The 25449-nt window shown below is 37.1% G+C and overlaps 4 protein-coding genes across 4 annotated transcripts; 2 read left to right on the top strand and 2 right to left on the bottom strand.

Moving 5' to 3' along the window:
* The first annotated feature begins 1113 nt into the window (after positions 1–1113).
* On the top strand, positions 1114–5731 carry LOC141622803 (rho GTPase-activating protein 5-like). The gene is made up of 5 exons (XM_074438823.1): positions 1114–1957; positions 4117–4237; positions 4379–4498; positions 4664–4894; positions 4983–5731. The coding sequence occupies exons 1-5, from the start codon at positions 1611–1613 to the stop codon at positions 5517–5519; spliced, it is 1356 nt and encodes a 451-aa protein (XP_074294924.1). The 5' UTR covers positions 1114–1610; the 3' UTR covers positions 5520–5731.
* A 1487-nt stretch (positions 5732–7218) lies between these two features.
* Positions 7219–8290, top strand: LOC141621203 (uncharacterized). The gene has a single exon (XM_074437865.1). It carries the CDS (start codon positions 7536–7538, stop codon positions 8178–8180), a length of 645 nt encoding a protein of 214 aa, XP_074293966.1. The 5' UTR covers positions 7219–7535; the 3' UTR covers positions 8181–8290.
* A 3055-nt stretch (positions 8291–11345) lies between these two features.
* Positions 11346–15636, bottom strand: LOC141622814 (uncharacterized protein At2g27730, mitochondrial-like). Its single transcript, XM_074438833.1, has 4 exons — positions 15547–15636; positions 13453–13602; positions 12782–12820; positions 11346–11872 (listed from the first exon to the last, which is right to left on the bottom strand). The coding sequence occupies exons 2-4, from the start codon at positions 13552–13554 to the stop codon at positions 11654–11656; spliced, it is 360 nt and encodes a 119-aa protein (XP_074294934.1). The 5' UTR covers positions 13555–13602; positions 15547–15636; the 3' UTR covers positions 11346–11653.
* Positions 15637–16954: 1318 nt separating this feature from the next.
* Positions 16955–24839, bottom strand: LOC141622810 (protein transport protein SEC23 D-like). The gene is made up of 14 exons (XM_074438830.1): positions 24327–24839; positions 23560–23625; positions 22602–22655; positions 22359–22531; positions 22031–22217; positions 21770–21915; positions 21542–21696; positions 21353–21434; positions 21133–21248; positions 19917–20015; positions 18957–19080; positions 18566–18846; positions 17697–17908; positions 16955–17577 (listed from the first exon to the last, which is right to left on the bottom strand). Exons 1-14 carry the CDS (start codon positions 24652–24654, stop codon positions 17345–17347), a joined length of 2256 nt encoding a protein of 751 aa, XP_074294931.1. The 5' UTR covers positions 24655–24839; the 3' UTR covers positions 16955–17344.
* Between the last annotated feature and the right edge of the window lie 610 nt (positions 24840–25449).

The following is a 25449-nucleotide window of genomic DNA, read 5'->3' as shown; positions in this document are numbered from 1 at the left end:
ATACCGACCTAAATTTTGTTAATCTCACAGATTCACACTAACCCGGCAACCCTTGTTCTTAAATAACTCGATTAAAACACAAACAAACCTAAAGGAAAAATAATCGAACCAAAATGAAAACGTGATCGAGAATTCGAGACCGGTGACAATGTGACATACACATTTCCAACTACCGCACGGTTCAAATTTGCACCTACGAGGCCACACGTGAAAACAGTTATAGGTGAAGAGGTGGACAAATAGGTCCACCTAAAAACCTCAAATAGGAGTAAACCTCAAGTAATTCTTTTTTAAAATTGTCTTAATTTAATACGACAACTAAACCTGATTAAAATAAAAAGTGAAAATAAAGGTTATTATGGAAAGTTTTAAATTAAGACAGTTTAATTTAAATAAAGGGTATTGCTCTTTCACATACGCATTTTACTCTTTTACATACGCAAAAGACACTTTTACCCCTTCCATTTTTCAATTTTCCTTCATTTCACGTCTCTCATACGTCAAATTCCTCACCATTGCCACCTCCTCCTTTTCCCTACCGGACCACCACCAACCCCTATCACTAGTGATCCCACACACCACAGATACCACCCGCCCCAATAGACGATAATTACAGCCACGACTGCACCAACAAACCACCCTTTACGCAGCCCCAGTTGATTTCGATAACGTAATAATTCTCGTACGACCGCACACCACCATCTTCCCTATTCTCTCATGCAGGTTAAAATTCATTAATTGAATAAAATGACAAGACAAGTTGATTGAAATATCAAATTGACAAGGAATATGGATATTGTATTGGTAATCATTTTCATTTTCATATAGTTGAAGAAATACATACGCACTGCAATTTTGCGTCAAACAAAACAATGAACTTGCGCACTGCAATTCTGTCTAATATAAAGCAAATTAATGTCGTTTTTTTTTTATGAATCGAAGTAATAATTTGTCCAATAAGATCCATAATTGAAGAACTAGAGTGAAATTTAATTAGGTTTTAGGAGAAAGAGAAAAAATAAAATTAGGGTTTCTTACTTGAGGGAAGAGTAGTGTTTGGAAACATTATGAAAAAAATGTATGTAAAAGAGTAAAAGTCGTATGTGAGAGAGTAACACCAAAAACCAATTGCAAACTAGCACATGTCTATCACCACCGGTTTAATCAAATAAAAGATCAGAAAATAAGACGGTCGTACACAGTGACACCGAGATGGAAACGACTTTGATTTGAATGCAAGATTGCCAGCAAACAGACGATATTCCCACTCTTTGTTCCTGCATTTTGACGTTCTCTTTTACTTTTTCCTCAATCACTTGTTCAACTATCCACCTATCCAATTTTTGAAATTGATGTAATTAGATTACAATAACATTTGATTAATCCTTCATGATTCCCACGTCTAATTAGATTTTACTCATTCTTTCAATTATACCCAATTCATAATTTACAACAGTCTCATAGTATAATTTGCGATTCGTTTAAACGTTCAAATTTCCCAATTTCCCCAATTTTTATAATAAAAGATTTGATCTTTGAACAGTTCATACAATAAATTGATGAATTATTACATTTATTAGGTACCCATTACAGCAAATTGTGTGATAGCAATGACAGATGTGTTACATTCTCCATCATCTCAAAATCCCTCTTCTTCTGATTCATTTTTTATTGAAAACCCTAATTCTAGTTTTTCAATTGAGGAAGAAGATCTAGATAGTATTGAAGGAGGTGGAGAAAAAGGGGAATTTTCATTTTTTACACTTTTTATTGATTTGTTGAGAAAATCTCTTGCTTCTTCTTGTACTGCTGGTAGTTCAGAGATTGCTGTAATGGATATCGGTGAGCCGACCGATGTTCGACATGTGTCTCATGTTACTTTTGATAGGTTTGATGGGTTTTTAGGTTTGCCATTGGAGTTTGAGCCTGAAGTTCCTAGGAGAGCTCCTAGTGCTAGGTACAATTCTCATCACAAATTGTTATTTGTGACGGTCAGTAGTTATGACGACACTCACAACCGATTTAAATGATGTTGAAAAGGAAAGGGGTTGTGAGACGTCTTAACTTAAGACAGTCACAAGCAAGACTTGCTTATTTCTCATTTGGGTTGTGTTATTTTAGTTGATTTTGGTGTATTTGATGATGATGTTCTTGCATAATGTAGGTTTGATTTTGTTCTTGGTGATAAAGTTTGAGTTTTGGTGTTTGGTTAAGGATCATTGGGGGAAAAGTTTGGGAATTGTTTGTAGTTTGGTAATTTTTGGGGTAATTGTGATCTTGGTTTTTAGATTTTGATGCATATTGTGATTGAGTTTTGGTTCATAATTTGGTTGAATATTGTTCTTGGTGTGTAAATTTAAAATGGGATTTTGGTAATGGTGAACAATCTTAGAGAATTTTTGGGATGGGATTTTTGCGACATGTAGAGTATATTGTTATCTACTCTGTCTGTGTGTCGTCATTTGTTTACCTTTACTTTTGGCAAACGATCAAAGAAAGAGTAGGGGATTAATTGTAGCTTTTGTTAATCGATGACACGTGGACCAATGTAATTTGATGATCAATCAACACATAAAAGCACTCTCAGAATAGAAAGTAAACAAATGATTACGACGGAGGGTGTATGTTTTCGCATTGTGTTGCATAATGTGAAGTAGAAGTTTCATCCGAGGAAGGTTGTGTGAGAAATACCTGTCATTTCTGTAATTATTTGGCAAAGTTAGGTCATAATGTGGTTGTTTGCTCTTTGTGCATTTTAGCTCCTAAAGATGAAGAATGTGATTCTGAATATTAGAGCGTTTATGTCTGCATTGCGGTTTTTGCGATTTTTAGCCCCTAATGTTGAACAATGCCTGATCTTTATCGTTTGTTCAAATTTATCCAAATTTTCCTTGTGAAACCACAGTATGGTCTTTGTCATTCAGAACTGCGCCTGATTTTGATCATAGAAACATAGACTTGTTTCCAAGTGTGGCCTTTGCATTGTTCACTTTATGATGCTCTTCCGATCGGAGTATTTTGATTTCCATGGTGGTTATGATCTGATCTAAGTGCTTAGTTTAGCTTACCTCTTTGTGAGATGCCGTGTAATTGTGAGAATGGCAAGCTGTGTTCGTCTATTACAAAGTGAGCTCTTTTATGACTGTCAAGTTCCGTAGATGAGGTCATTCATATACTTCATGTTCTCTCCTAGCAAACTGACTCCGAGTTTCTAAAAAACAATATCGTTTGGCTAGGAAGAAATTTAGGTGAATGGTCTTCCATGTTTTCAATTATATATCTTTTTGATCAGGTTACTTTTTTATCTTTATACTTTTTCGGAAAGGGTCAATGAAAATGTTCAGATCCTCGACTTTTCACACGTTTATCACCCTCATGATCAATTGAGCAGATCTTTTATGAGCCTTTGGAATTTGTATCACTTTGTTCAGAATTTATGATAATACCTTTTTGCAATAGGTGGTTAGCAGCGAAATCACTGATGATAATTCAGAATAACTTTGCAGAATCTGTGGCGACATCATGAGTGAACTCGTTGGAATTTATGATAAAACTAGAAGAACTATAGTGATCTTAGTTTTACATCTGAGATAATGTGCCAAGAATTGTGAGTTTTTGTCACTCCGAACAAAGTGTCACTTAGTCCTCTCGTACTAGGCACAACATAGACTGATACATTTTGTGGCTTGTCATATTTCCGTGTTGAGTACTTAAGACTGAATCGAAAATTTGAAGACATAGGCATGACTATATCTATATGCATCTCATTTTCAGAGGTATAGGCGCTTTGATGAGTGGCTTTTGTTGGGTGTACGAAGAATAAAAGGACTAATGGCCGGACATTTATTTGTGTAGTAATTTTTGTTTTGTAATACTGAAATGAGTAAAACCCAGCAACCCTTGTGTTGTAATTTAGCCCTATAAAGTTATAAGTTATTGATAGATGCCTGGACAGATAAAAGGCGACGCTTTGATCCATCCATATGTTGAAATAGCTCAATAACAAATTTCATTAGTTGCGATTTTGGACGGGTATACTTATGCTATATATATAATCTTTTTCTGATTTGACTTGTTGGCAGTTTTCTTATTATGTATACATTTTCCCTGCTTCAGTACATCTGTTTTTGGAGTTTCCACAGAGTCCATGCAACTGTCATTTGACGCGAGAGGCAATTGTGTGCCAACGATACTTGTATTGATGCAAAGGCGTCTCTATGCTCAGGGAGGTTTGCAGGTGCATACGACCTCTCGATTTAACTTCATATTATAATTGAGATATTCAACATCGTCTTTAGATTAGTCTTTTCAAATGTGATTTCTTGTGGAAGGTTTTCTGGCTAGTTTTTTTGGTGTAACAGGATAAGTTTATGTGCAGGAGGAAGGAATTTTTAGAATTACTGCAGATAACAGTCATGAAGAGTTTGTTCGAGACCAGTTGAATGAGGGTGTGGTGCCGGATGACATTGATGTTCACTGCCTAGCTGGTCTTATTAAGGTATAAGTTATTTTCCTCGAACTTGGGTACCCATGCCCGACACTACACATATCCAAGTGTTAGACTTGACGTGACAATTTCTCAAACACGAGGTCTGTCTTCAAATGAATATACGGGCAATTCCTTACCAAGTGGAATCTCAAGCTTTTGTACTGGATTCTGCAGGCTTGGTTTAGGGAACTGCCAACTGGGGTATTAGATCCATTGTCACCGGAAGATGTGATGCATTGCGAGTCTGAAGAGGACTGTACCGAGCTTGTGAAGCAACTTCCTGCAACAGAGGGCGCTCTGCTCAATTGGGCCATTAATTTGATGGCTGATGTTGTTCAAGAAGAACATCACAACAGGATGAATGCTCACAACATCGCAATGGTGTTTGCTCCAAACATGACTCAGGTAGCCCGTCTTTCATTTTAACTTCGCAATTTTTAAATGAAAAAAAAACCAACTTCACTCAATACTCCGAAATTCATGTATATTGTAGATGGCAGATCCTTTGACTGCACTGATGTATGCTGTCCAAGTGATGAACTTCCTTAAAACCCTAATTACTAAAACACTTCAAGATAGAGAAGATTCAAGTATAGAACCCGGTCGTGCCTCATATACGGAGCCTTCTGATGAGAGTGGACACCAAAGCCCATCACCGATTTCTCCTGAAGCTCATCATTCTGAAGACACTGATGAGTCAGAATCGGAGCAAAGTCACTCCGAGGAGGATGACTCCTTTTCTTACAGTCCTAGGTTGCCACTAGAGGATGGAAGCGAATCTGATGATTCGCCTTTCCATTGGCAGTCATTTAAGGGATTACAATCAAGTCTTTCACTCCGGTCAGGACCCATGTTTCAATCACAGTACAGAGCCTCCAGACTCGGCCAAACCAGTAATTCTGTTAAGGAGCCTGAGGTCGTCGTGAGTTCAAACACTGTACATCCTATGGGACCCGTCGAGAGGTTGAAGAGTATTTGCAACCTGAGCCGTATTAGTTCAAGGATCGAGTTCACTGAATCTTGGCGATGAAACCTTTCCGCCACTAACTTATGCTTTTGTGATTCAAATAAACTTACTTATACGAGACTATCATACGTGTGAAACCGACTCATTAACCCAGTGTTTAAAAGATGAATTAGTTCATTAGGAGCTTAATTGGTCTTATGTTTCCGTGTGAAGACCGTCCCATACAAAACTCATTGTTTGCACTTTCTTGGCGCTTCTTGCCGAGGTGTTTGACCATCTAGTAATCGTTTTTTTTTGTCTGTGGCATAACACGGATAGCCAACAGAACCCTCTGGTTAGTGTTAGTCACAGATTCACATTTAATAATTAATATCATAGTTGATGGAACTCGAGTTAATTATTATATAGAAAATGAAATGTATTCCAGGCATCATGTAAAGCATGACAAATTGGGAAGTCGGATTCATGGGCGGTCAATAATTCCGAACTATTTATGTTCAAATCTCCCGAGATGGTTATAAATTCAGCAACTTTTGTTTAACCATTCACCTAAAAAAAAGTCAAATTTATTTTATTTTCTCATAGAAAATTCTCGTAAATATCCAATATAATGAATGAGAATTACTTTAAATTGTCTATAGTTTTTTGCAAAATTCCACAATAATCATGTGTTTACAATCGTTTCTCGAGGGCTTTGATCCTTATCTAACAAATTATTGAGGCACTATTTGTTCAGGCTTATTTTCAATCTACTTCAATTCGACGCATTTTTTATACATTAATATAGATCAAATCCGTTCATTTAAGATCCAAACACGTATGAATTAAATAGCAAAAAAAAGAGTCCAGAATCTACAAAAGATCCGAGCTGACCCTTAATTAAATTCACATCAAATTGGTCTGAGTAGCATCAATAAAAGTTGGATCAAATTGCCACAATACAAATGTCACAAATATATTGGGAGCTTAGGTTTACAAAAGATATGGCACAAGAAAAGCAGAAATACTCCCCTTTAACTTGTTCTTCTTTACTTGACCTTTTCCCTGCAGAAAAGTGTGAGCCCATGCAACTACCAAAGAGATATTATATATAGTTGTTCTTGTTTAAGACGATAATATCTGTTTTAATGGTAAACTGAATTCAAATATTACCCTTGATGATAATAGAACAAACTTTTTGCTAATATCTAGGAAGTTAGTTATCTTTTATCATATATTAAGGGTGTTTGGTAAACGGCATATTAGCTAATTTTTAACATATTCAATGGTTTTGGCATATTTGACCAAATATGCTAATTTTAGTGTTTAGTAAACAGCATATTGAAACAACATATTTGGGGTCAATATGCTATTTTACTTACCCCAGCATATTGGTTAGTATAATCTAAAATAAGAAATTTTAATCCATTTTACAAAAAAAAACAACAATCTACTAATCGTAATCTCCAATTACCAAACACTCAAATTAATTCTGGTAATTATAATATGCTAGTCAAACTTTCTGTTAAAATATGTTATTTATAATCTGCTTTTACAATCTACTTATGCTGAAATTAAACCTTCTATTAAAATATGTCATTTATAATTTGCTTTTGCAATCTACTTATGCTGAAATTAATCTGCTGTTTACCAAACAGGGCCATTACCTAATTGACCAGTTTTAGCATTACAACTGATATTGTCATCTTAAACCCGAATTTGCGATTATATATAATCACATAAAATCCCCTAGAGAAATAGCCCATTTCCCAACACAAAAAAATCTCATTTTTTTCCTCCATATATATATATATATATATATATGTAATGTAATGCTCTCCAAATTGAGGCAACATAAGGGTGTGACAAAAATATAATAAAGTAAAAAATATAAATGTCAACCTGTGGAAGTAGCCTAAGGCACATCTTTGAGAGCAAAATAACAGAAAATTCAGCATCATCTTCCTTGATTGATACTATATCTTCTCCATGGAAGCAAATCCAACCCATAAAACGGCCTCTCGAGCACTCGTTTACTGAGATATTTGGTGAGTTGCATTTCAAAGAGAGTCCTGATCCTGTTTATGCATCTGCTGCAACATGGCAGCCACCACCAGGTATGTACAATTGTACAGTAGTACAGAAGATGCTAAGAGTAGTAATGAGTATCGTCGTCATAGGCGAAATGAGAGCCTTCAGCTTTGCACTGAAGGGATTGGTTCAGAGAGTTTGGATTATGTTGAGGATCTCAAGGTTGAGTTTCCTGGTACCTGGTTAGATTATAACAAAAATGACCGCGAAAATGATCATGGTAAGAATAACAGCAACTGTAAAATGAATGCAAGAGGGAATTCAGGTGATCAGTACAGGAGGAGGGGGAGGAGGAGGACGACTAATGGTATGACATTCCCTCCGCCGATTTCTTGCATAGGGAAGACAGGAAAGCCTGGTGTTTGGTTTCAGTCTTCTAGACAAGACGGAAGGTTTATATTGCAGGAGATTAAGATTCCAACATATGAGCGTTTTCATGCTTCTAGGGAAGATGGACGCCTTCGTCTCTGCTTCATACAGCAGTCTGATGAAGAAGACGACAATGATGCTGATGATGATGATGGTAATGATGCTAGTGAAGCTGTCGACAAGGACGACAGCAGCGCTGTGGAAAATGAAGAAGAGAAGGAAGGTGAGGAACAAATAAAGGATGAAACTTTCGTCAAGGACGATATTGAAAGAGGTCATTCTTGATGTATTGATATTCATTTGTCAAGAAATTTGGTTTTAAAATTCTTGAAAATATTTTTGGTATTTTCCGAGGTATGAAATTTTTTAATAAGATGCTGTTTTAGGTTTGTTTCTGCTCGATCTCAAAATCAGAATATACAAAGGGATGGGTGACTGTAATATTTAAGTGAATTTTTACAGTTTCTTATTACATGTTTACAGTATATTCAGAAGAAAATATTAAGCAGGGTAAAAACCGAAAAAAAAAGTTACTAGAGTACTGATTCGGACAGCAGAGACTAACTAACTACACAGCTATGGTAAAACAGGCATGTTTACGAGCATATATTAAAAAAAGGAAAATGTCCAGGATGAATTCAATGTCAAAATCTAAATCGGTAAAGACTGACTAATAGGCGAAAATCTGAGGACGTGATTCTCAGATTGTTAGGTATTTGGAGTTCAGAGCAAGGCTAAGGAGAGTAGCATGGTCCTCATTCAGAATACTCCTGGCGAAGAATAACAAAGGTAAACAAATGATTGGGATGGAGGGAGGAAGTTAAGTAGAGGAACAAATGGTTGAGACAGAAGCAGTACCATTTCCTGCAAATTTCTGCAATTTGACAGGAGAGTAGCATGGTCCTCATGCAGAATGAAATCTTTCTACAAAACAGATAAAATTTGCTGAAAGATTCTGTTATCCATACAAATCATAATTCAATCACATTTAACACAAATAGAATCAAATATCTTCAACGCGACTTCAACAAGAGAAATCTTTAGTCATTACTCCGATTCAGTTAATAACATGCAGTGGACTATTTAGTCCTTACGGGTACTGAATCATGGATGGAGAGTAATGAAACGGATTTGGATCAAAAAACTCGACAATGGATACAACAGTTGAAAACATCATCAACGACAGAATCGCAAGTCATGATACACGGGGCCAGGCGCCCAGACAGTTGATAATGTAACAGTAAAAACTGACAAATAATAGTATAGTGGAAGCATCAAATGAAAAAGAGAAATCTCCTTTTTTTTTTCTTATAAGTTGCAAAGTTGGACTGTAAGTTTGAATAGAAATAAGTGAAAGTAAATAAAACTGTCCTAAACTTTACCAAAACAAAGCTAATATCATTTTCAGGACACGTAAACCAATGTCATGCCCCGACAGAGTCGAGGACTATCTTCTTCTGTAAAAAATGAATGAACAGCAGAGCTGAAAAATAGGGTGCTGTAATTGTACATGAAAAGAACAGCGGGAAGCCGACAACAGCACTACGACATGAAAATATATAAGATTCCGACACCAGCAGGAAATCTTAATTTAGATATCCAAGGACCAAAGCATCATATCCTCTAATCAACAGCTTGGATTTCTACCTCTAGTTTCTAAGTCTAGCCCCACCATCTTATATATTTCCGGAGGACAAATGGAAGAGATTCTCTAAGTACGTCGCAATAAAACTAACCAGCAAATGAACCTTGATTCTGAGTATATAATAAACATGGCATGAAGTTAATGTTCAGAAAGAATTCAAGCACAAGATATTCCCCCATAAAGGCGTATGCAAATTCTCATTTCAAACGGGCCTTAATTTCTGTAATAAAAATAACAATTTATCGTAAAATGGTCAGATTTTCTCCGTCTTAATTTCAGGAGTAAAGTATTGACGGGACAAAAGTCAGGAGATATAAAGAGTTGGGATTATAGCAAAAGCTGAAGTTGAAAATTACAAGTCAAAAAGGGGATTTAATTAGTATACAAGAAATCGAGGAAAAGGGATGATATCATTTAACAGCTACCTCTAAGAAAAAGGGAGCTGAGTGTTCATGATCCACATAAAAACATCATGTTTATATTCTTTATGTGAAAAAGTTTAAAGCGAAAGCTACCAGATGCTTTATGAGATGCTGCTTTGACATGTTAAAGAAGAGATTTTTTATGTCATAGAGGTATTGAGGTATGGTATCCCATCAATAGCAGCGGGAGTAATGAAACCGTGACAGTGTGAGTGAGCTGAGATTATATAGTCCACAGAATAACTACGACACTTCGTAGAACATGATATACCAGACGCTTAATGTAAGAGTATGTGTCCGATAGGCATATAACAAAATCAGCGCGTCTCCAGGCACTAGACAGTATGCATCTTACCCTTCTTTCTGAATCAGCGGAACATGCAGAGGCCATAGGAATCAAGCAGGTGCTGATTTGGGCGCTTCATAAGAGCTCCCTTCATGTTAGCATCTCCTCCGACTGTCTCCAAGTTATCTTGCAGATCACTGGGATCGTTTCAAGAAGTTACCGGCTGCATTCAGTTATTACTGATATTATCGAATTAGGAAAACTTTTTCATTGTATTAATCTTCGTTATGTTCCTAGGTCTTTGAATTTTCTGGCACACAATGTTGCTAGGAAAACTCGATTATTGTAGGAACGTTCATTATGTATCCAACTGTCAAAAAAAAAAAAAAAAAAAAAAAATTGTCGTAAATGAGTAAATGTAGTAGTATGCCTCATTTGATGACGGTTTTAGCACAGAGCAACAGAGGGGGCTCCTAGTCCCTTATTCACATAATGTATGTCAAAAGGGTCGATATTCAGCTAGTAAATCGATCAGAATTTGACAGCCCGACTTTTGATAGGACAAAAGCAAAAGTCGGGCACACTAAATCATCTAGGATAATGCATTTCCTAGCCTTTTACAGTAATGCACATTTGAAAGATGCAACACAACATGACATAAAATAACATAACATAGACAAGTAAATGTGGCTGTATAAAGATGATGTCACTATCCTTCCCCCAATCACACCAGAAAATGGAAGAGAAAGCAAGTGACTTTTCTCTTTTATTAAGGATGGATCCGTCTTAAGATTTAAACGGGTCAAATTTCACCCCACTTGGATCTGTTATTCCGATGGGACAATTTTTTTGATAGTCCCTAGACAACATGCTTTTGTCTCGTCTACCCTCTTTCGACTCATTTTAAGTTGAGAGTTGAGACGGATATAGTACGTCTTAAACTAGAATTTGTTTAACCACAAATTAGTAGACAGTCTTGTATGCATTTTCTTGCACTTTTACATAAATTCATATTGAACAAATTTTGTCGATGCTGATTCATTCATTCAGACTATACCCAAACTGAGCCTTGAATTTTGTTGATATAGACATACTACGAGCTGAACTGTTATCCAACTTTGTCGACAGAGCCAGCATTTTCAGTTAACCAACATTTATACAAAACTTCATTCACGTATCTTTAGAAAGATAAAAAGATGCATGTCATCACTACCAGTCGAGAGACTTTTCTCTGCTACTTGTGATTTATTAGCTAGACAGAATAACCCAGAGAGTGGTCTGGTAAAGATTAACCAAAAAACTACATTGTTTTACGGAACTGCAATGTATCTTTCATCAAACGTGTTCATGCCAGGTATCACCCCAAGAGTAAGAGAAGGGAGCAACGCATTCCAGAAGGTATTATTCACTCATGGACTTCTTCAGTCTTCTTCGAGCCAGATTTCAGGTACCAACCCGCAGCACCCAGAACAGTTAGAGCACCAGCCACAATAGTGTAGTTCCGATACTTGTCAGATGACACTTTGCTTGAGGATGCTTCTGCGCCACTTGCCTTAGCAGCGTCACTCACTGGGGGAACCCCTGATCCACTGCCTGGTGCCGCAGTTGCTTCTGTTTTCAGACCCTGAGAGCATTCCTATTGTTAGATACAGCGTAACTGACACGGAAAGAACCTGGATAATTTTTGCACTATTCCCTCTGTCCCCAACAAATAGTTTACACGTATTTGGTTTTGGTCCAAACCCAGCCAATCTACTACGTTTCTTATACAGGCCTTGTTTGGAATGAAGGTAGGAAGTAATTGTTAGAAGGGTAATAGAGAAGAAAATGTAGGTAAATGGCGGAGCAAAGGGTGGACTGAGGAAGAGTAATAGTTATCCCCATATAGGGGTAAAGCATACAACACGAGAGTGTCCACAACTTTCTTTTTCTACTTTGAACTTTGTTACTCCCGGTAACAACTACGTACACATCCCAAGCAAGCCCATATACATGTTTTATTCGGTGGTGAATGATTGTGGGACAGAGGAATTGTGATATAATCCCTAAGATGGTCATGGCCATGTAAAAGACACCATACGAAAAAGAAGTGCCAGTAGCAGAAAATTCGTGGAGAGAGCTAGGTAAAGGAAGATAGGAAAAAAAAACACTCCGTAGTAAGAGTCAAAGAAACATGAAAGACTGTATGAGAACTATCCTTTTACGATGTGTTTGCTGCCTTCACAACAGATGGATGCCAATGGGTCCATGTGCAACAGTGCAAGTGAGTAAGGTCATATATAACATGTTAAATCATGCCCAAAAAAAAAAAAAAAAACAATATGTAACAACTGGTTGAACATGCCGAAAAAGAAAAATGTAAAATTTCTAGTTGAATAGGAGGGAGTCATTTTTCAACAGTTGAGAAGACGTACTAGAAGAATCATTTTTCAACAGTCAACGAAGATTAACGAGAAATGAAGAAAGCAAGCTCTTGGTCTTCCATCTCACTATTTAAGGAATTTCAAATAGTTTAAGGCTACAAGTATCTCACCTGACGTGCAACCTTTTCCAACTTCTCTCTCTCCATTTTCTGCATTTGCATATAAAATATTTATGTTAGAAAGAACACATATGTTTAAGTAAAGATAAATGTAGAAATTACAGAATTTTCGTAGAAAGAGATCCAGCTGCGATAAACAAACAAAACAACATACAAAGTAACATAGAAAAAGCGAGTTAATTCTTAGGTAAAAGCACCGTATGTTACTAGCTGCAGCTCTGGACACCATTCAAATAAAACATGGTTTGAAAATCATATACCTTATACATCACCTAGCATTCTGCTCCAAGTATAAGCAGAAAACCCACATGATACAAGCGCACACATCCAACAGATACAAAAGAGCTAAGCTGAGACTTGACCAATAACTATGGAAAGTGTATTAATCAGCTACTCAGCTTACAAGCAATAAGGAGACTGCTATACATAGTTAAATATATCAATTCATACTACGGTGCCGTATGGATGTTTAATGTATGGCTGTTTACAAAAGATTCATGGAAGTAGGCAACCGCAGCAAGAGTAGTGAAATTTTTCCTCATACATATGGAAAATAAGATTAACACAAAGTAACATGCCATAAACTTCCTAGTTGAGGACTAATGGTGTAAGGAAAAAAAAAATAAGGTAAAGGTTTGGTAAATATGAAGGCATAGCATTACCTTAATGTAGACATTTTCTGCAGCCTTTTCCTCCTCGCTCAGAATCTTGCCACTGCTAGAAAACCTACGAGTAATGCTTCTCAGAGCAACTCTTCCAGCCATGATGATTGGTGACAGCAAACGTTAATCACTTAAAAAAGCGGGTTTAACCTGTCAACCAGAAAGTATAAAAATAAGATATCACATCAGTCTGACTATTTCTTCCACAATTCCATAACATAATCTACAAAATCCTTGACACATCGAAAACAATTGTCAATTAGCTAATAACAGGCAACGATAACAACAGAGCTGGATGTGCGGCATAAAATGACCCTGGTGAATGTATACGTTTAAGCTATCGCTACTGATAAATCGAATAACAATGCAGGTGGTCCTAGGCTGAGAAAGACACTTACAATTAACTTCTTCCTATATCTGCAGTACAATTACTTTCCATTTACTGACACAGATATCTTGGTTAAGATTGAACTTAGGTATGCACCCTTGTCATAAAGAGAAATTCAGAACTTTCGAGGAACATTAAACCCACACTTGACTGGTTGACTCTACAATCTATTTCCACAATGAGATATCCAAATGACCCAAAGGCCAAAACCATAACACTGCACCCTACAGTTGCACTTTTTCTTAAAACTAACTACAAGACTAAGTGTTTACCAGCATAATTAGGCTTGAACATATGCATGTTATGAATATGGTGTCGTAAATCCCACAAAATTTCCAACACAAGTGTTCAAGCAACTCAATTCAATATGAGTTGCCTTTGGAAGGTACTCTACAGTCTACAACATATCTTATCACAATGTTACCATCATTTTCGATCAAATTTTCTTTCAAAAGCACGCCCAGCCCCCAAATTTAGGCAGATGAAGAGTGTAAACCATAAAACGCCCAAAACTATCAACCTCCTTTCACCACAAAACTCAAAAAAAAAAAAATTTAAGACGACAAACAATTCAAAAACAGAATCACCATGAATCTTCAATTTCATTACATGAACTCCATTATCAACAAACATAAACCATACTCTACTAAACAAGTTGAACTCCATTATCAACAAACACAACCATACTAAACAAGTTAAACGTAGACGTTCTGTTGGTGACTTGCTGCTATATACCAGCATAAGAATGCTGAAATCATACAGCACTGAAATAAACATCACAAAAACCTTAACACCCAAGGTTCATGAAACATCAAGACAATGTGCCGCATTGCCGCCTATACCGAGGCAGCTTGGGAGCCAGAAAAAAATTTCCACAACCGCTCAACAAAACTCCAAAGAGAAGAGGAGCTTTAGCAACCATAAAATCATCGATAAATATGAAATCAACGAGCTAACTTACACAAGCGAACAATCAAACAAAAGACGATCAAAACTAACCGATCATTACTAAAACCTCAACATCGTTTTGCAACCAAACCGCAAAAAGGTCGACACAGTTTTTAAAAACAGAATCAACATTAATCTTCAATTCTTTCACATAAACTCTATTATCAACGAACATCAAGTTAAATATAAACTTCTTACAGAAATCAACAAAAACACTATAATCGTCATTAGTGCGATAACGGAGCTATAAACTATCACAACAATGCTAAAATTTTCAAGAAATGATCGTAACCACTCGTTCAAATCATCGCTTAACAAAAATTCCAGAATAACATAAAATCATCGATAATCATAAAATCAACGAATAACATACAGAAGCGAAAAACAAACAGAACTATCGCGATTAACCGATCATTAGTAAACAATACTACTATTACTCAGCTGCAAAAATACTCGTGCGATTAAATAATCATATACTCCCTCCGTCCCGGTCATTTGTTGTCCTTTGATTTTGGCACAAAGACCAAGGAAAGGGGGAGGGGGCTAATTACTAAATGACAAGTGGAATAAATTGGGTGTGAATGATCAAATTACTCATCAAATTCATTCTTAAAATAGAAAGGACAACAAATGACCGAGACACCTCAAAATGGAAAAGGACAACAAATGACCGGGACAGAGGGAGTATACGATATTCCGAGCATTAAAACAAAGATTAAATTAAAGTAGCGAGAAGATTAAGGAAATTAGGGTTTTACCGAGAGATTATGCGGAGAAAAATGGAAGAAGAAGAAGAGAGAGAAAGTGAGGTGGCGATGAAAAAACTGAGCTGAATGAAATGAGCAACCGACTACTACTAGTAGTAGTACTAGATACAGTCGTACAGTAGTTGGAAGGTGGATATGATTTAGGCCGTTTGATTCAGGTGATTCATTCGTGTGATGCTTCCACCTGTACGTTTTCACCTCTACTATTTTACATTTGTTGTCACTCTTTCCACTAGTTCTACCAACTCTTGACCCGCTGAAACTCGACTCGATAGAATCTGAAAATTAAGTGTACCTAAAAGATACTATATATCTCTCTAAAAAAAACCCTCTCTAAAAACCTAGCCTCCATTATTATTCGGGGGCTTCCATCGATCATCCATCGATGGTAAGCCCCACAAAAGCTTTCTTAAACAACTAATATCATGCAGATCTATCTTATTTTCAATAATAGTCTCCCTTTTGGTGAGATCTGTTGTTCATCCCTTCTTTCTGTTTTTCCATTTTTCGTGATTGTTATCAATATAATAAGTTTTAATCGACGGGAGATTATCGTTGTTGTTTCATTGATGAATACATCAAGACGGCTTAACTGCTTCCTCCATCAAGAAGGATGCAAAGACATCGATTATTCATAGATTCAAGAAATTTATGATTTTGGAGCGCAGCGCCATTACTAATTTTTAGATAGTTATTTTGAATGTATTTTTTACGTTAGCAATCTTGATTTTCCTTTGTCTATTTGTTATCTTCATTGTAACCTACGCTTTGTTGATTATTAATGAGATGACAATTTCAAAAAAAAAAAAGAAAATTAAGTGTACCGAAATGGAATCAACTCATCTTGAGACTAAACCGATAACCGCTAATCGATAGCAGTCTAATTTGTTCAAACTAGGACTCGTATTGAACTGCCCGAATTCGTGACCAAATGTTGACTCAACCCGATGGATGAGTCGATCATAAATTAGCTTAATAATAGTGCAAATAAGATGACATTCAGTTTAATTGTTTTCATTTTAAACTAAAATTTATGCACTGTCATACATTGTTTTATAATGTTTAATTATATAAAATAAAATATATGTTGATAACGTCACCCGGTACTGAACCAAGTCAGACCCGACTTGACACTTGTTGATAACCCAACCGGCCGACCCAATGATGACTCGTCATGAACTATAACCGACTTAGATCCGACACAATGCGGACCCAAAATGACCCTACTCGCTTTGACCCAACCGATAACCGACAAAAGTGACCCGATTGTCACCTCTACAGAATATCAATAAAGTTAATTAATTATCCTCCCTTGCCTGTATAAATGTCGACAGCTTTGGAGAGTTCAAGCATTATCATGGCTAAAGTTAATGTCATCGTGACTTCGTAATAACTTAGATGAGAAATGTAAAACAATTGATTGCCAAAGTAAAACAATTGTAAAATTTTAAACATGATACAATCGTCAAAATACAAGTCAATGTAAAACTCATTTCCAAAAATTCAAATCAAATACACTTCTTTACTTTATTCATTAAACTGCTCCCGAACAACTGGTCTCGTCTAAACTCATAATCTGAGGTGTTCTACAATGTTCTTTCACTATTAACTCTTCCAATATCGGCACAAATCGCCCACGAAATGATCATTCACCGACTTCAAGTCTTGGACTCTAAGCTTCCAACTCAACGAGTTTTATGGTACAAGTATCACCCTCTTCCCAAGTCTTGGGAAAGAATTCAAGGGTATAATTCTGCTGTTCTCTCTTACTAAACCTGAAGTGCCAGTCCTACCGCTTATCTTGTTCCAACTCGTTTATATAGTCCCAAACGCTACGATTTATATCCTCTAAAAATGAAACAAATCCCATGACACTAGTGAAGCCACTACCCTCGACATCCTGTTCCTCGATGAGATAGTTCTCAAATGCTGAGGTGTCATCCTGCCCTTCTCGTATGAACAAGAGTTTCGGGGTGAGACATCTTTCTTGTTTCAATTTGTTAATAGTTGTCCTTAATAAGCCTGAAAAAACACGGATTAGAGATGATCAGAGATTTATTTAGTTTTTTTTTTTTGTTGAAAGAAGGGTACTGAGTACTGACAGTATAATTCAAAAGCGAAGATATATTTTAGGGACTTACAATCATGGGGAGGCGGGAAGGGCAGTGAAGGGTCAGCTGTTGAGTAAAACACTATAAGAGTAGTAAATGCATCCAAGAGAAATATCGGACTGCCACTAGTGATCAGAGCAGCACGACTTAGAGAATGGCGAGGATATGCTTGTTTCTCGGGAGTTGTATACGATGTCAATACAGGGTATACAGCTCGATGAAGAGAACTCGGCTCCAACGCACTGCATAACATTCACACAGATAAAAGGCAAAAAAGATGAGATGAAGTTGCCAAAGGTAGACAACTGAACAATAGAATCCACTATTCTCATATGAGGCTTGCAGCGTAATGGGATAGTTATTCCTTAATTTCAGTTTTTAGCTGGTTAATGAGTAACTGGGCAGCTTATTTGGTTAAATGGGTTGATCTCACATCAAATTAATATGAGATCATCACTCAAAACTCAAAAAGACCAAATGATACAGAGTAGATACAGTTGTGCTAGTCGTCAACACCAGCCTTAGTCCAAAATGATTTGGAGTCGGCTGAAATGAATCATCATCTGAAACCGTCCAGGGTCTGTGGTCAAATACCAGGCTGAACCACTGAAGACATCCAGTGTATGCTTAAGTCCAATAAACCTATTTAACTGTTCCTAGTATTGGTGACTCACAGCCTCACAGTAACAGTGAGACGGCTGCACTTAAGCTTGTTTTTTATTTAAGGGAACTGGGAAGCCGACCATTCACTTGGCCTTGAGTTTGGCAAATCCATCCATGCTACCAGTGAAATGATTTGCATTTAGCATTATTTACTTAGACACCAGTACACCACTATTAACATGTAAAAACACAATATGGATAATTTGAAGGCAGAAAACAAATAAAAACCAATATACCTGAAGAGACATTGCATGAATATACGGTAATCTGGATGAACTCCCTCCTCATGCAGACGAAGAAGGGGGCTTCTAAGGAGGGCAAATATCAGCCGAGGTAGAGGTTGTAATTGGGGGCATTGGGCAAATGCAACATCAATTTGTTGCCCAGCGCCAGAATTTGCAGTCCCATACTGAATAATTTTAAGGGCATTATTGTACTGAGCTGTAAGAATAACTAGCCAGTCATGTAGTAGCAACCTCCCCTCTCGAACTCCTTGCTCCAAAGAAGCTGTAATGACCTAGATAGAACAAGTATAAAGAATGAGACGCTAGAATTAATTGACCAAAAACAACGTACTTCGCGAATCTAAAGACAGGAATAAAGATACGAAAAAGCACCATAAGGTACCTTGTGGACCAGAATTGAAAGAACCACTTCAGAATCAACGGTGTCATAAAGCTCGTTAATGTTACGAGCAGTTCCATACTGCAAGGTCCTTATTCTCAGCCTCCGTTTAATTGAAAATTTGGGTCTGCAGACAAACAGTCACAGCAACATTTGCAAGAGTAACAATATTTCAAGAAAGTACAAATGGATACAGATTAAAGGTGTCTCAAAAGAATCACTATCCTACAAAGGGAGGACATAGGTAGCAGACAGATTTATTAAAATAATAAGAACGCTAGTGCCATAAATGAGCCAGAAACTTATCGCGTAAAGCAAACCAAGAACAGTAGAATTAATGCGTACGTATCACAAAAATTACAAATGATCTCTTCTATGGCGGCCACGAAAGCAACGTAAGTCTAAAATCCCTGACGATCAGAACAATCTGGGAATCATTCCATCTCCTTTCACTAATATAAGCAAATAGAATGTCAATGGTGCATATTTTTTTGTTTCAAGCATACAAATTTTCACAAAAAAAAAAAGATAAGTCAATAAATTTATCAAATCGTGAAAGCTTAAGGAAAAAAGATCTTTATTCATCCATATAAAATGAAGAAATGAAAGACTACTAGAAAACTGTGTCCATACAAAAATAATATTTTGCGCGTTATCATATTAAAAAAGTATAATGCATTCCTAACAAAAGGAAGACGACAGTACAGCAAATCAATAAAGAGTTCATGGAAAATTGAACAGGGGAATTCCATGTTATTTTCTCTATTGCTAGAGTTTATTCAACATTACCCTTCACTCGGGGAAGATTTAAGTTAATAATGAAAGAAAATTATAAAACCTCCAGGACGCGATAAAAATATACATACAAATAATCACGATAACAGACAGCATTATTGCACATCAGTACAGAGAATTGAAGTAAAACGCTTGGCAAAAGACAGCTGCTATAGGCAGTAAACATACCTACTTGCAGGGCTCAATCCTGAACTTGACAGCTCCTCGGGTGGTACCACCACACTGTACTGGAAAGCTATTTGCAGCATAGGAGGTTCTGAAGCATGCCTGTCAAAGCGAAAGGAACAGACCATATAAGACGCGATTGCACAATTTATCAAACAAAAACCGATCATTTGCCTTAAGGATGCGGGAAAAAAAAAAACTGAAATACTCATAAAAGCTCAAGGCCATTTGATATCCTATAGTCTCATGTGAACATATGATAAAAAACATTAATGGTCAACTAATAAAACAACAAAGCACTAGTCCAAACGGTTTAGGGTCAGCCGTCAGCTAACATGGAGCCGTCAGATTGTCATATGGAATAAACATACAAAAATCTGATGCATATGATAAAAACATTAATGGTCAACTAATAAAACAACAAAGCACTAGTCCAAACGGTTTAGGGTCAGCCGTCAGCTAACATGGAGCCGTCAGATTGTCATATGGAATAAACATACAAAAATCTTGACGTTTATTAGAATTAGCGTACATGGACAACTAGACCTGTCAAACGGGTCGGGCGGGTTGGGTCCCGAGTCGGGTCATACGAGTCGGGTCAGGATACGGGCCGGGTCGGATGCGGGTCGGGTTATACAGGTCACGGGTTGGGTTAGGGTCAGAGTACGGGTCACGAAAAAATTTCTAACGTCTTTTTTAAATGATTTTTTTTAATTTAAAAAATATTTTTTTAAAATGTAAATCATATTTAAAATTAATATTTTAATCATATTCAACGTTTACATTAATTATATTGACATAATTATTAAAATAAAGTTATTTTAATAATTATTTTATTATTAAATATTATAAAAGTTATATAAAATTAACTTACGGGTTGACCCGTTCGGGTCGGGTCTCGACTCTAAAATAACAGGTCATTTCGGGTTCGGGTCAAACGGGCCGCGGGTTGAAAAAACCGGGTTTGTAACCCTAAAAACGGGTCGGGTCGGGTTTTCGGGTCGGGACGAATTTTAACAGGTATATCATCGTCTTTCCCTTCAAGACTCGCTGAATATTTTTGACACAGCATATGTAGAAGAATTTTTAGGACAAAAATCCAAAGAAGTTAAAACAGTATACACAAAGATATTCTTCAGACGTAAACCCACATGAAATGAATTCAGTAGCAAAGCAAGACCAACTATCTATCATTACATCTGGCTACATATTACAGTACCTGGAAAATCCTTCAACTTTGGCAAATTCAAAATCGTAGGCATAGGTCGCATAAGAGTCACAACATATGATGTGCTGAACATTCTCATATTGAGGATCAGGGAAAAAGTGACCATACTGCAAAACGGAACCATTTGAGTATACAACAGTTAGGAGCTCCATATCGACCATATGATAGTTGATTACTCAGATGACTAGAAGAAAACAAAGTAACAACTCACAGAGTGACCAATTCTGAATTCGGAAGATGTTCTCAATCGTAATACACAATTAAAGGCATATGGGCGACTCAACATGCGATACCTGCAGAATGCAACTAAAGTGATTGGTCGAAAAATACACTCAAGTAGGCTAGTGACATCTATTAAAATAAAACTAAAACTTCCTCGCTAGATAAATTTTCCACTCACATGTCCTGAGGAAGTGTAGAATCATCAGTGCTTTGATAAAAGAACAAGGAACCCCCACTTTCAATGCTAAGAAACTTCAGGGATGCCAAATCTGTGTACTCATTTGTAACAGCAAAAATGTCCACACAAACACCTGCTTGAACGGCGACAGCAGCCTGTGAAAATATACATCAATGCTATTTTCAAGTTGTACATGGATGCAAAGGGTTACACACTGAACAAACTTACCAGATCCTTGTAGAATGAGGTCTGCTCAGGAAGTAGAGCAAGGTCTGCATCCTCTCCTTTACTGGCATATTGCTCACCGTACCTTCTTGTATCAAGTTGCCCAGCTCCATAATCAGGAGCACCAGATAAGAAAGCAAATACCCTCGCTGTAGTATAATTATAAAGAGGTCTGTGAGTCTCTAAAATCCCATAGTCAATCTATGTTTCACTTAGCTTTGAAAGCAGCATGCAATCAGTCACTAAACTATAAAGCATCAATACCTAATGCAAAAGTGGTTCCATATTCTGATCCAAGATAACTAAAAAGAGCTTCCATTGCCGCGCCAAAACCTCGCCCGCCAAGTAATACACCATCTAATGCTTGACCAGCAGCTGCCGATCTCTCCCATGTGGTCATTGGTTTAAGAGTTTCAATGGCAGATGCAATTCGATCTTTACATGTCTCCACCTAGGCAATGACACAAAATCCCATTATGTAAGGTACTCTCAACACAAGGAGCTTACCGACTTAAAACAGGTAAAAAAAAAGGTTCTCCTATTGCAATCAACAAAGAAAATAACAATTAAACAAGATTCAATGGTGACATACTGGTGCCAAGAATGAAAACAAAGGTACAGCATCTTCAAGCTCCATTTGAATGGTCCCATCTGATTCAGAAGGTATAAAAACATTCTTTACGACTGGAACAGGCCCTTGCACATCATACAGCCCTAATTTAAGGCTAAAAGTAGCAAGCCCAAATAGTGCTCCTGTTGGAAGTGCTGCAAGGTATATTTAAACCAGATCAGTAAAAATCAAGAGAAAAAAGCACACAATGATTTCCACACTAACCTTCCAAAGCTGCCAATAATGCACTCTTGATAAGATCTATAAACTCTTCAGAAGCTGCAAGAAGAGACTTAGGTCAGTGATCAGTCATAAGAATTTACAAGAAAAACACACAGCACATCCAAATAGCTACATTAGCAACTGTCTAAGGTATGATCATCAAACTCTCTCAGCTTATATAATGATGCTACGATAAATCCAAGGATACTCCATTATTCATAATATCGAGATGTGAGAACAAACAATGTCTCGGCTATATACCTTCAATGTTGATAAATGATAAAGGCAGCATTCCTGACAACTCTACCCAAGGTAAAAGTACAACCCCACCCCCAGTCCCCCAGCCACTGAGCTACTTATTAACCTAGAACTGGGATAGGATAAATGCCAAGAAAGTCAAAAGCCACGACAGCTGAAACCTATGTTACTAGTTACTTTGACATTTTTAATTCAATTGTGTGTCATGTGTCGACAATGCACCTACATTCTTTCAGTCAAGTGCACCATAGATTCAAGACTTCAAGCTCCATCTACACAAACAGCTATCATATCATTTCTAAGAAAACCATTACATACAGAACAGATAGTCTTTTGATACCCTTCACAGTGACAGATCTTCAAGCACTATGATCACAGAATTTGATTACCACTCACTGATAAGGACAACGCACTTAGAACCATACCGTATCGACCTCTTCCTTTCAGTAAAAAAGAAATGTCTGCTATTAATATCTCAAAAAGGTCCAATGCTTTGAAGAGGCACCGGGTAGCAGCCATTCACAGACTATAAAATCAAACAAAAATAACCATACGCTTCCACACAAAACACCTCTCCCGGTTCAGCAAATGATCACTTCACCCAACTAAAGATGCATACATTACAATTCTTCAAGACAACATGATTCAAGCCATGGTAAAAAGGCTGAATCGCATAAAAAGGGATAAAGAAACCGAAACTTACACGACAAATCCACAGCTGCAACATAGACGGGACGAGCCTGCATTGATTCTCCATCACTTCCTTCCACTAAAATCACCACAATTCAATCAAATAATATTCCATCAGTTATTAAAGTCCATATACTAATTCAACAAAATGTTCAAAACATAAGTCCATATGCACCCACACAAATCACATTTCCTAAATTCTTAACACAATTCGTCAAAAAACAAGAAATGAAAACGCAAAAAAACAAAAATTCAACAATTCAATACTAAGCTACTTTAAACAAATCAGATTCTCCAATTATTCTCGAGCAATAGGGGACATTAACATGCAAAACTCTCCAATAATTCACTAAAAATTAGAACAGAAATTCACTCAAACAAATCAGATTTCCCAAAACCTCTCAACCAATCCATCAAAACCACGCAAAAATCGACAAAAAACCTACTAATCAAATCACACAACACAATTCTCCAACAATTCACCAAAATCAAAACCACAAATCTTCGCAACAATTCAAAACTAATCTCCTTCAAACAATTCAAACCGAACAATTGACCAGAAACATGCAAAACATAAAATCTCCAACAATTCATCAAAACAAAAACACAAATTCACTCAAACAAATCACATTTGCCAAAAACTCTTAACCAATCCATCAAAAACACGCAAAAATCGACAAAAACCTACTGATCAAAACACAAAACACAAAATTCTGCAAGAATTCACCAAAAAGAAAACCACAAATCCGCGCAACAAAGGATCAAATTCTCGAAACATACAAGGAAGTTCGAGATCGACGAAAGACGACGACATCTCAGGGCAAGACGGAGGATGAGAATACTTTGCAATACAATGACTCGAAAGACCGTTAAGGGTCCCACAAAGAGAACAAGTCCACGCCCATTGATCCAATTCACAGTAAGTATTGAAGTACGCCCAACAATTTTCGCAACGCGGTAATGATTCGCCATCGATTCCAATAGCTGGCGGATTTCCGTTCTCATCTCTGCCGGAAAATGGCGTCAGTGTTACTCCCCATGGTATTCCGGCGGATTCTTGTTCGTCTTGATCGATCGGAAATCGGTTCGCCGTCGCGCGCACCGCCATGGTAAGGCGACGGAAGGGGAGAGGGAGGGGAGAGATGGGAGAACGATTTGAGAGATGGAGTGGTGTGATTAGAGTTTGATGAGGAATGAGGGAGGTGTGTGTTGAGTTGGGTCAAGTGGGTCAACGAGTAGTTCGTGTTAGTAGTCTTTACTCGCAACTCGCAAGTATGAGTCATGTGAATGAGTGTATCGATAGAGATGACAATTGAGTAATTGACAATGGATTGGATTTGGTTTCGACTCGATCTTGTGTTTTGGGTTGGATTGGGATGTATTGTCTTGGAGAGAATAGGGGTATAGTTGTACAACGATATAAGAGACGGTATTTTAGTAAATTATCAAGGAAGGGGAAGGGAGTGGATGGTAGCTAAGTAAAGTTTGATGAGGAGTGAGTCAGGTGCAGGAGTGTGATGGATGGCTCAACGCGTGGTTGCGTTTATTTAGTATGTTTTAGTTTGTCGATTGGGATGACAGTTGATTTGGTTTCGAGTCGAATTTGGTGGAGTTGCTAGTAGAAGAACAATTTGGGGTTTGATGAGGAATGAGTTGGTGATTTTTTGTTATTTTATTTTTGGTGGCGTGGGAACTCACAGTTGTATCTTTGGTGTGCACTGGGTAAACCCTCAGATATACGTAATAGCCTGCAAACCTCATATACAAGGGTATGTCACCACCCAAAACTAGGTTGGTCGATAGGCCGCATTTGATTAATTATGAAGATAACATTCGACAAAAATTTTGACTATATCTTGTAGAAAGCGTGGGTTCTGGCAAAGTTATGGTTTAACGAGATAAG

Source organism: Silene latifolia, chromosome X (assembly GCF_048544455.1).
Source record: "Silene latifolia isolate original U9 population chromosome X, ASM4854445v1, whole genome shotgun sequence".
Classification (NCBI taxonomy): Eukaryota; Viridiplantae; Streptophyta; class Magnoliopsida; order Caryophyllales; family Caryophyllaceae; genus Silene; species Silene latifolia.
The sequence above is the reverse complement of the archived record's forward strand: the minus strand, read 5'-3'. Positions and strand labels throughout refer to the sequence as shown.

Excerpts from the sequence above, each read along its gene's own strand:
- LOC141622810 (XM_074438830.1), bottom strand. The coding sequence starts at position 24,654 with ATGGCGGTGCGCGCGACGGCGAACCGATTTCCGATCGATCAAGACGAA. Across the intron at positions 21,697-21,769 it reads CCTCATTCTACAAGGATCTG|GCTGCTGTCGCCGTTCAAGC; the intron begins GTAAGTTTGTTC and ends ATATTTTCACAG. Across the intron at positions 17,909-18,565 it reads TTCATGCAATGTCTCTTCAG|TGCGTTGGAGCCGAGTTCTC; the intron begins GTATATTGGTTT and ends AATGTTATGCAG.
- LOC141622803 (XM_074438823.1), top strand. The coding sequence starts at position 1,611 with ATGACAGATGTGTTACATTCTCCATCATCTCAAAATCCCTCTTCTTCT. Across the intron at positions 1,958-4,116 it reads AGGAGAGCTCCTAGTGCTAG|TACATCTGTTTTTGGAGTTT; the intron begins GTACAATTCTCA and ends TCCCTGCTTCAG. Across the intron at positions 4,895-4,982 it reads TTGCTCCAAACATGACTCAG|ATGGCAGATCCTTTGACTGC; the intron begins GTAGCCCGTCTT and ends TGTATATTGTAG.
- LOC141622814 (XM_074438833.1), bottom strand. The coding sequence starts at position 13,554 with ATGGCTGGAAGAGTTGCTCTGAGAAGCATTACTCGTAGGTTTTCTAGC. Across the intron at positions 12,821-13,452 it reads CAGAAAATGTCTACATTAAG|AAAATGGAGAGAGAGAAGTT; the intron begins GTAATGCTATGC and ends ATGCAAATGCAG. Across the intron at positions 11,873-12,781 it reads TGGAAAAGGTTGCACGTCAG|GGTCTGAAAACAGAAGCAAC; the intron begins GTGAGATACTTG and ends GAATGCTCTCAG.
- LOC141621203 (XM_074437865.1), top strand. The coding sequence starts at position 7,536 with ATGGCAGCCACCACCAGGTATGTACAATTGTACAGTAGTACAGAAGAT.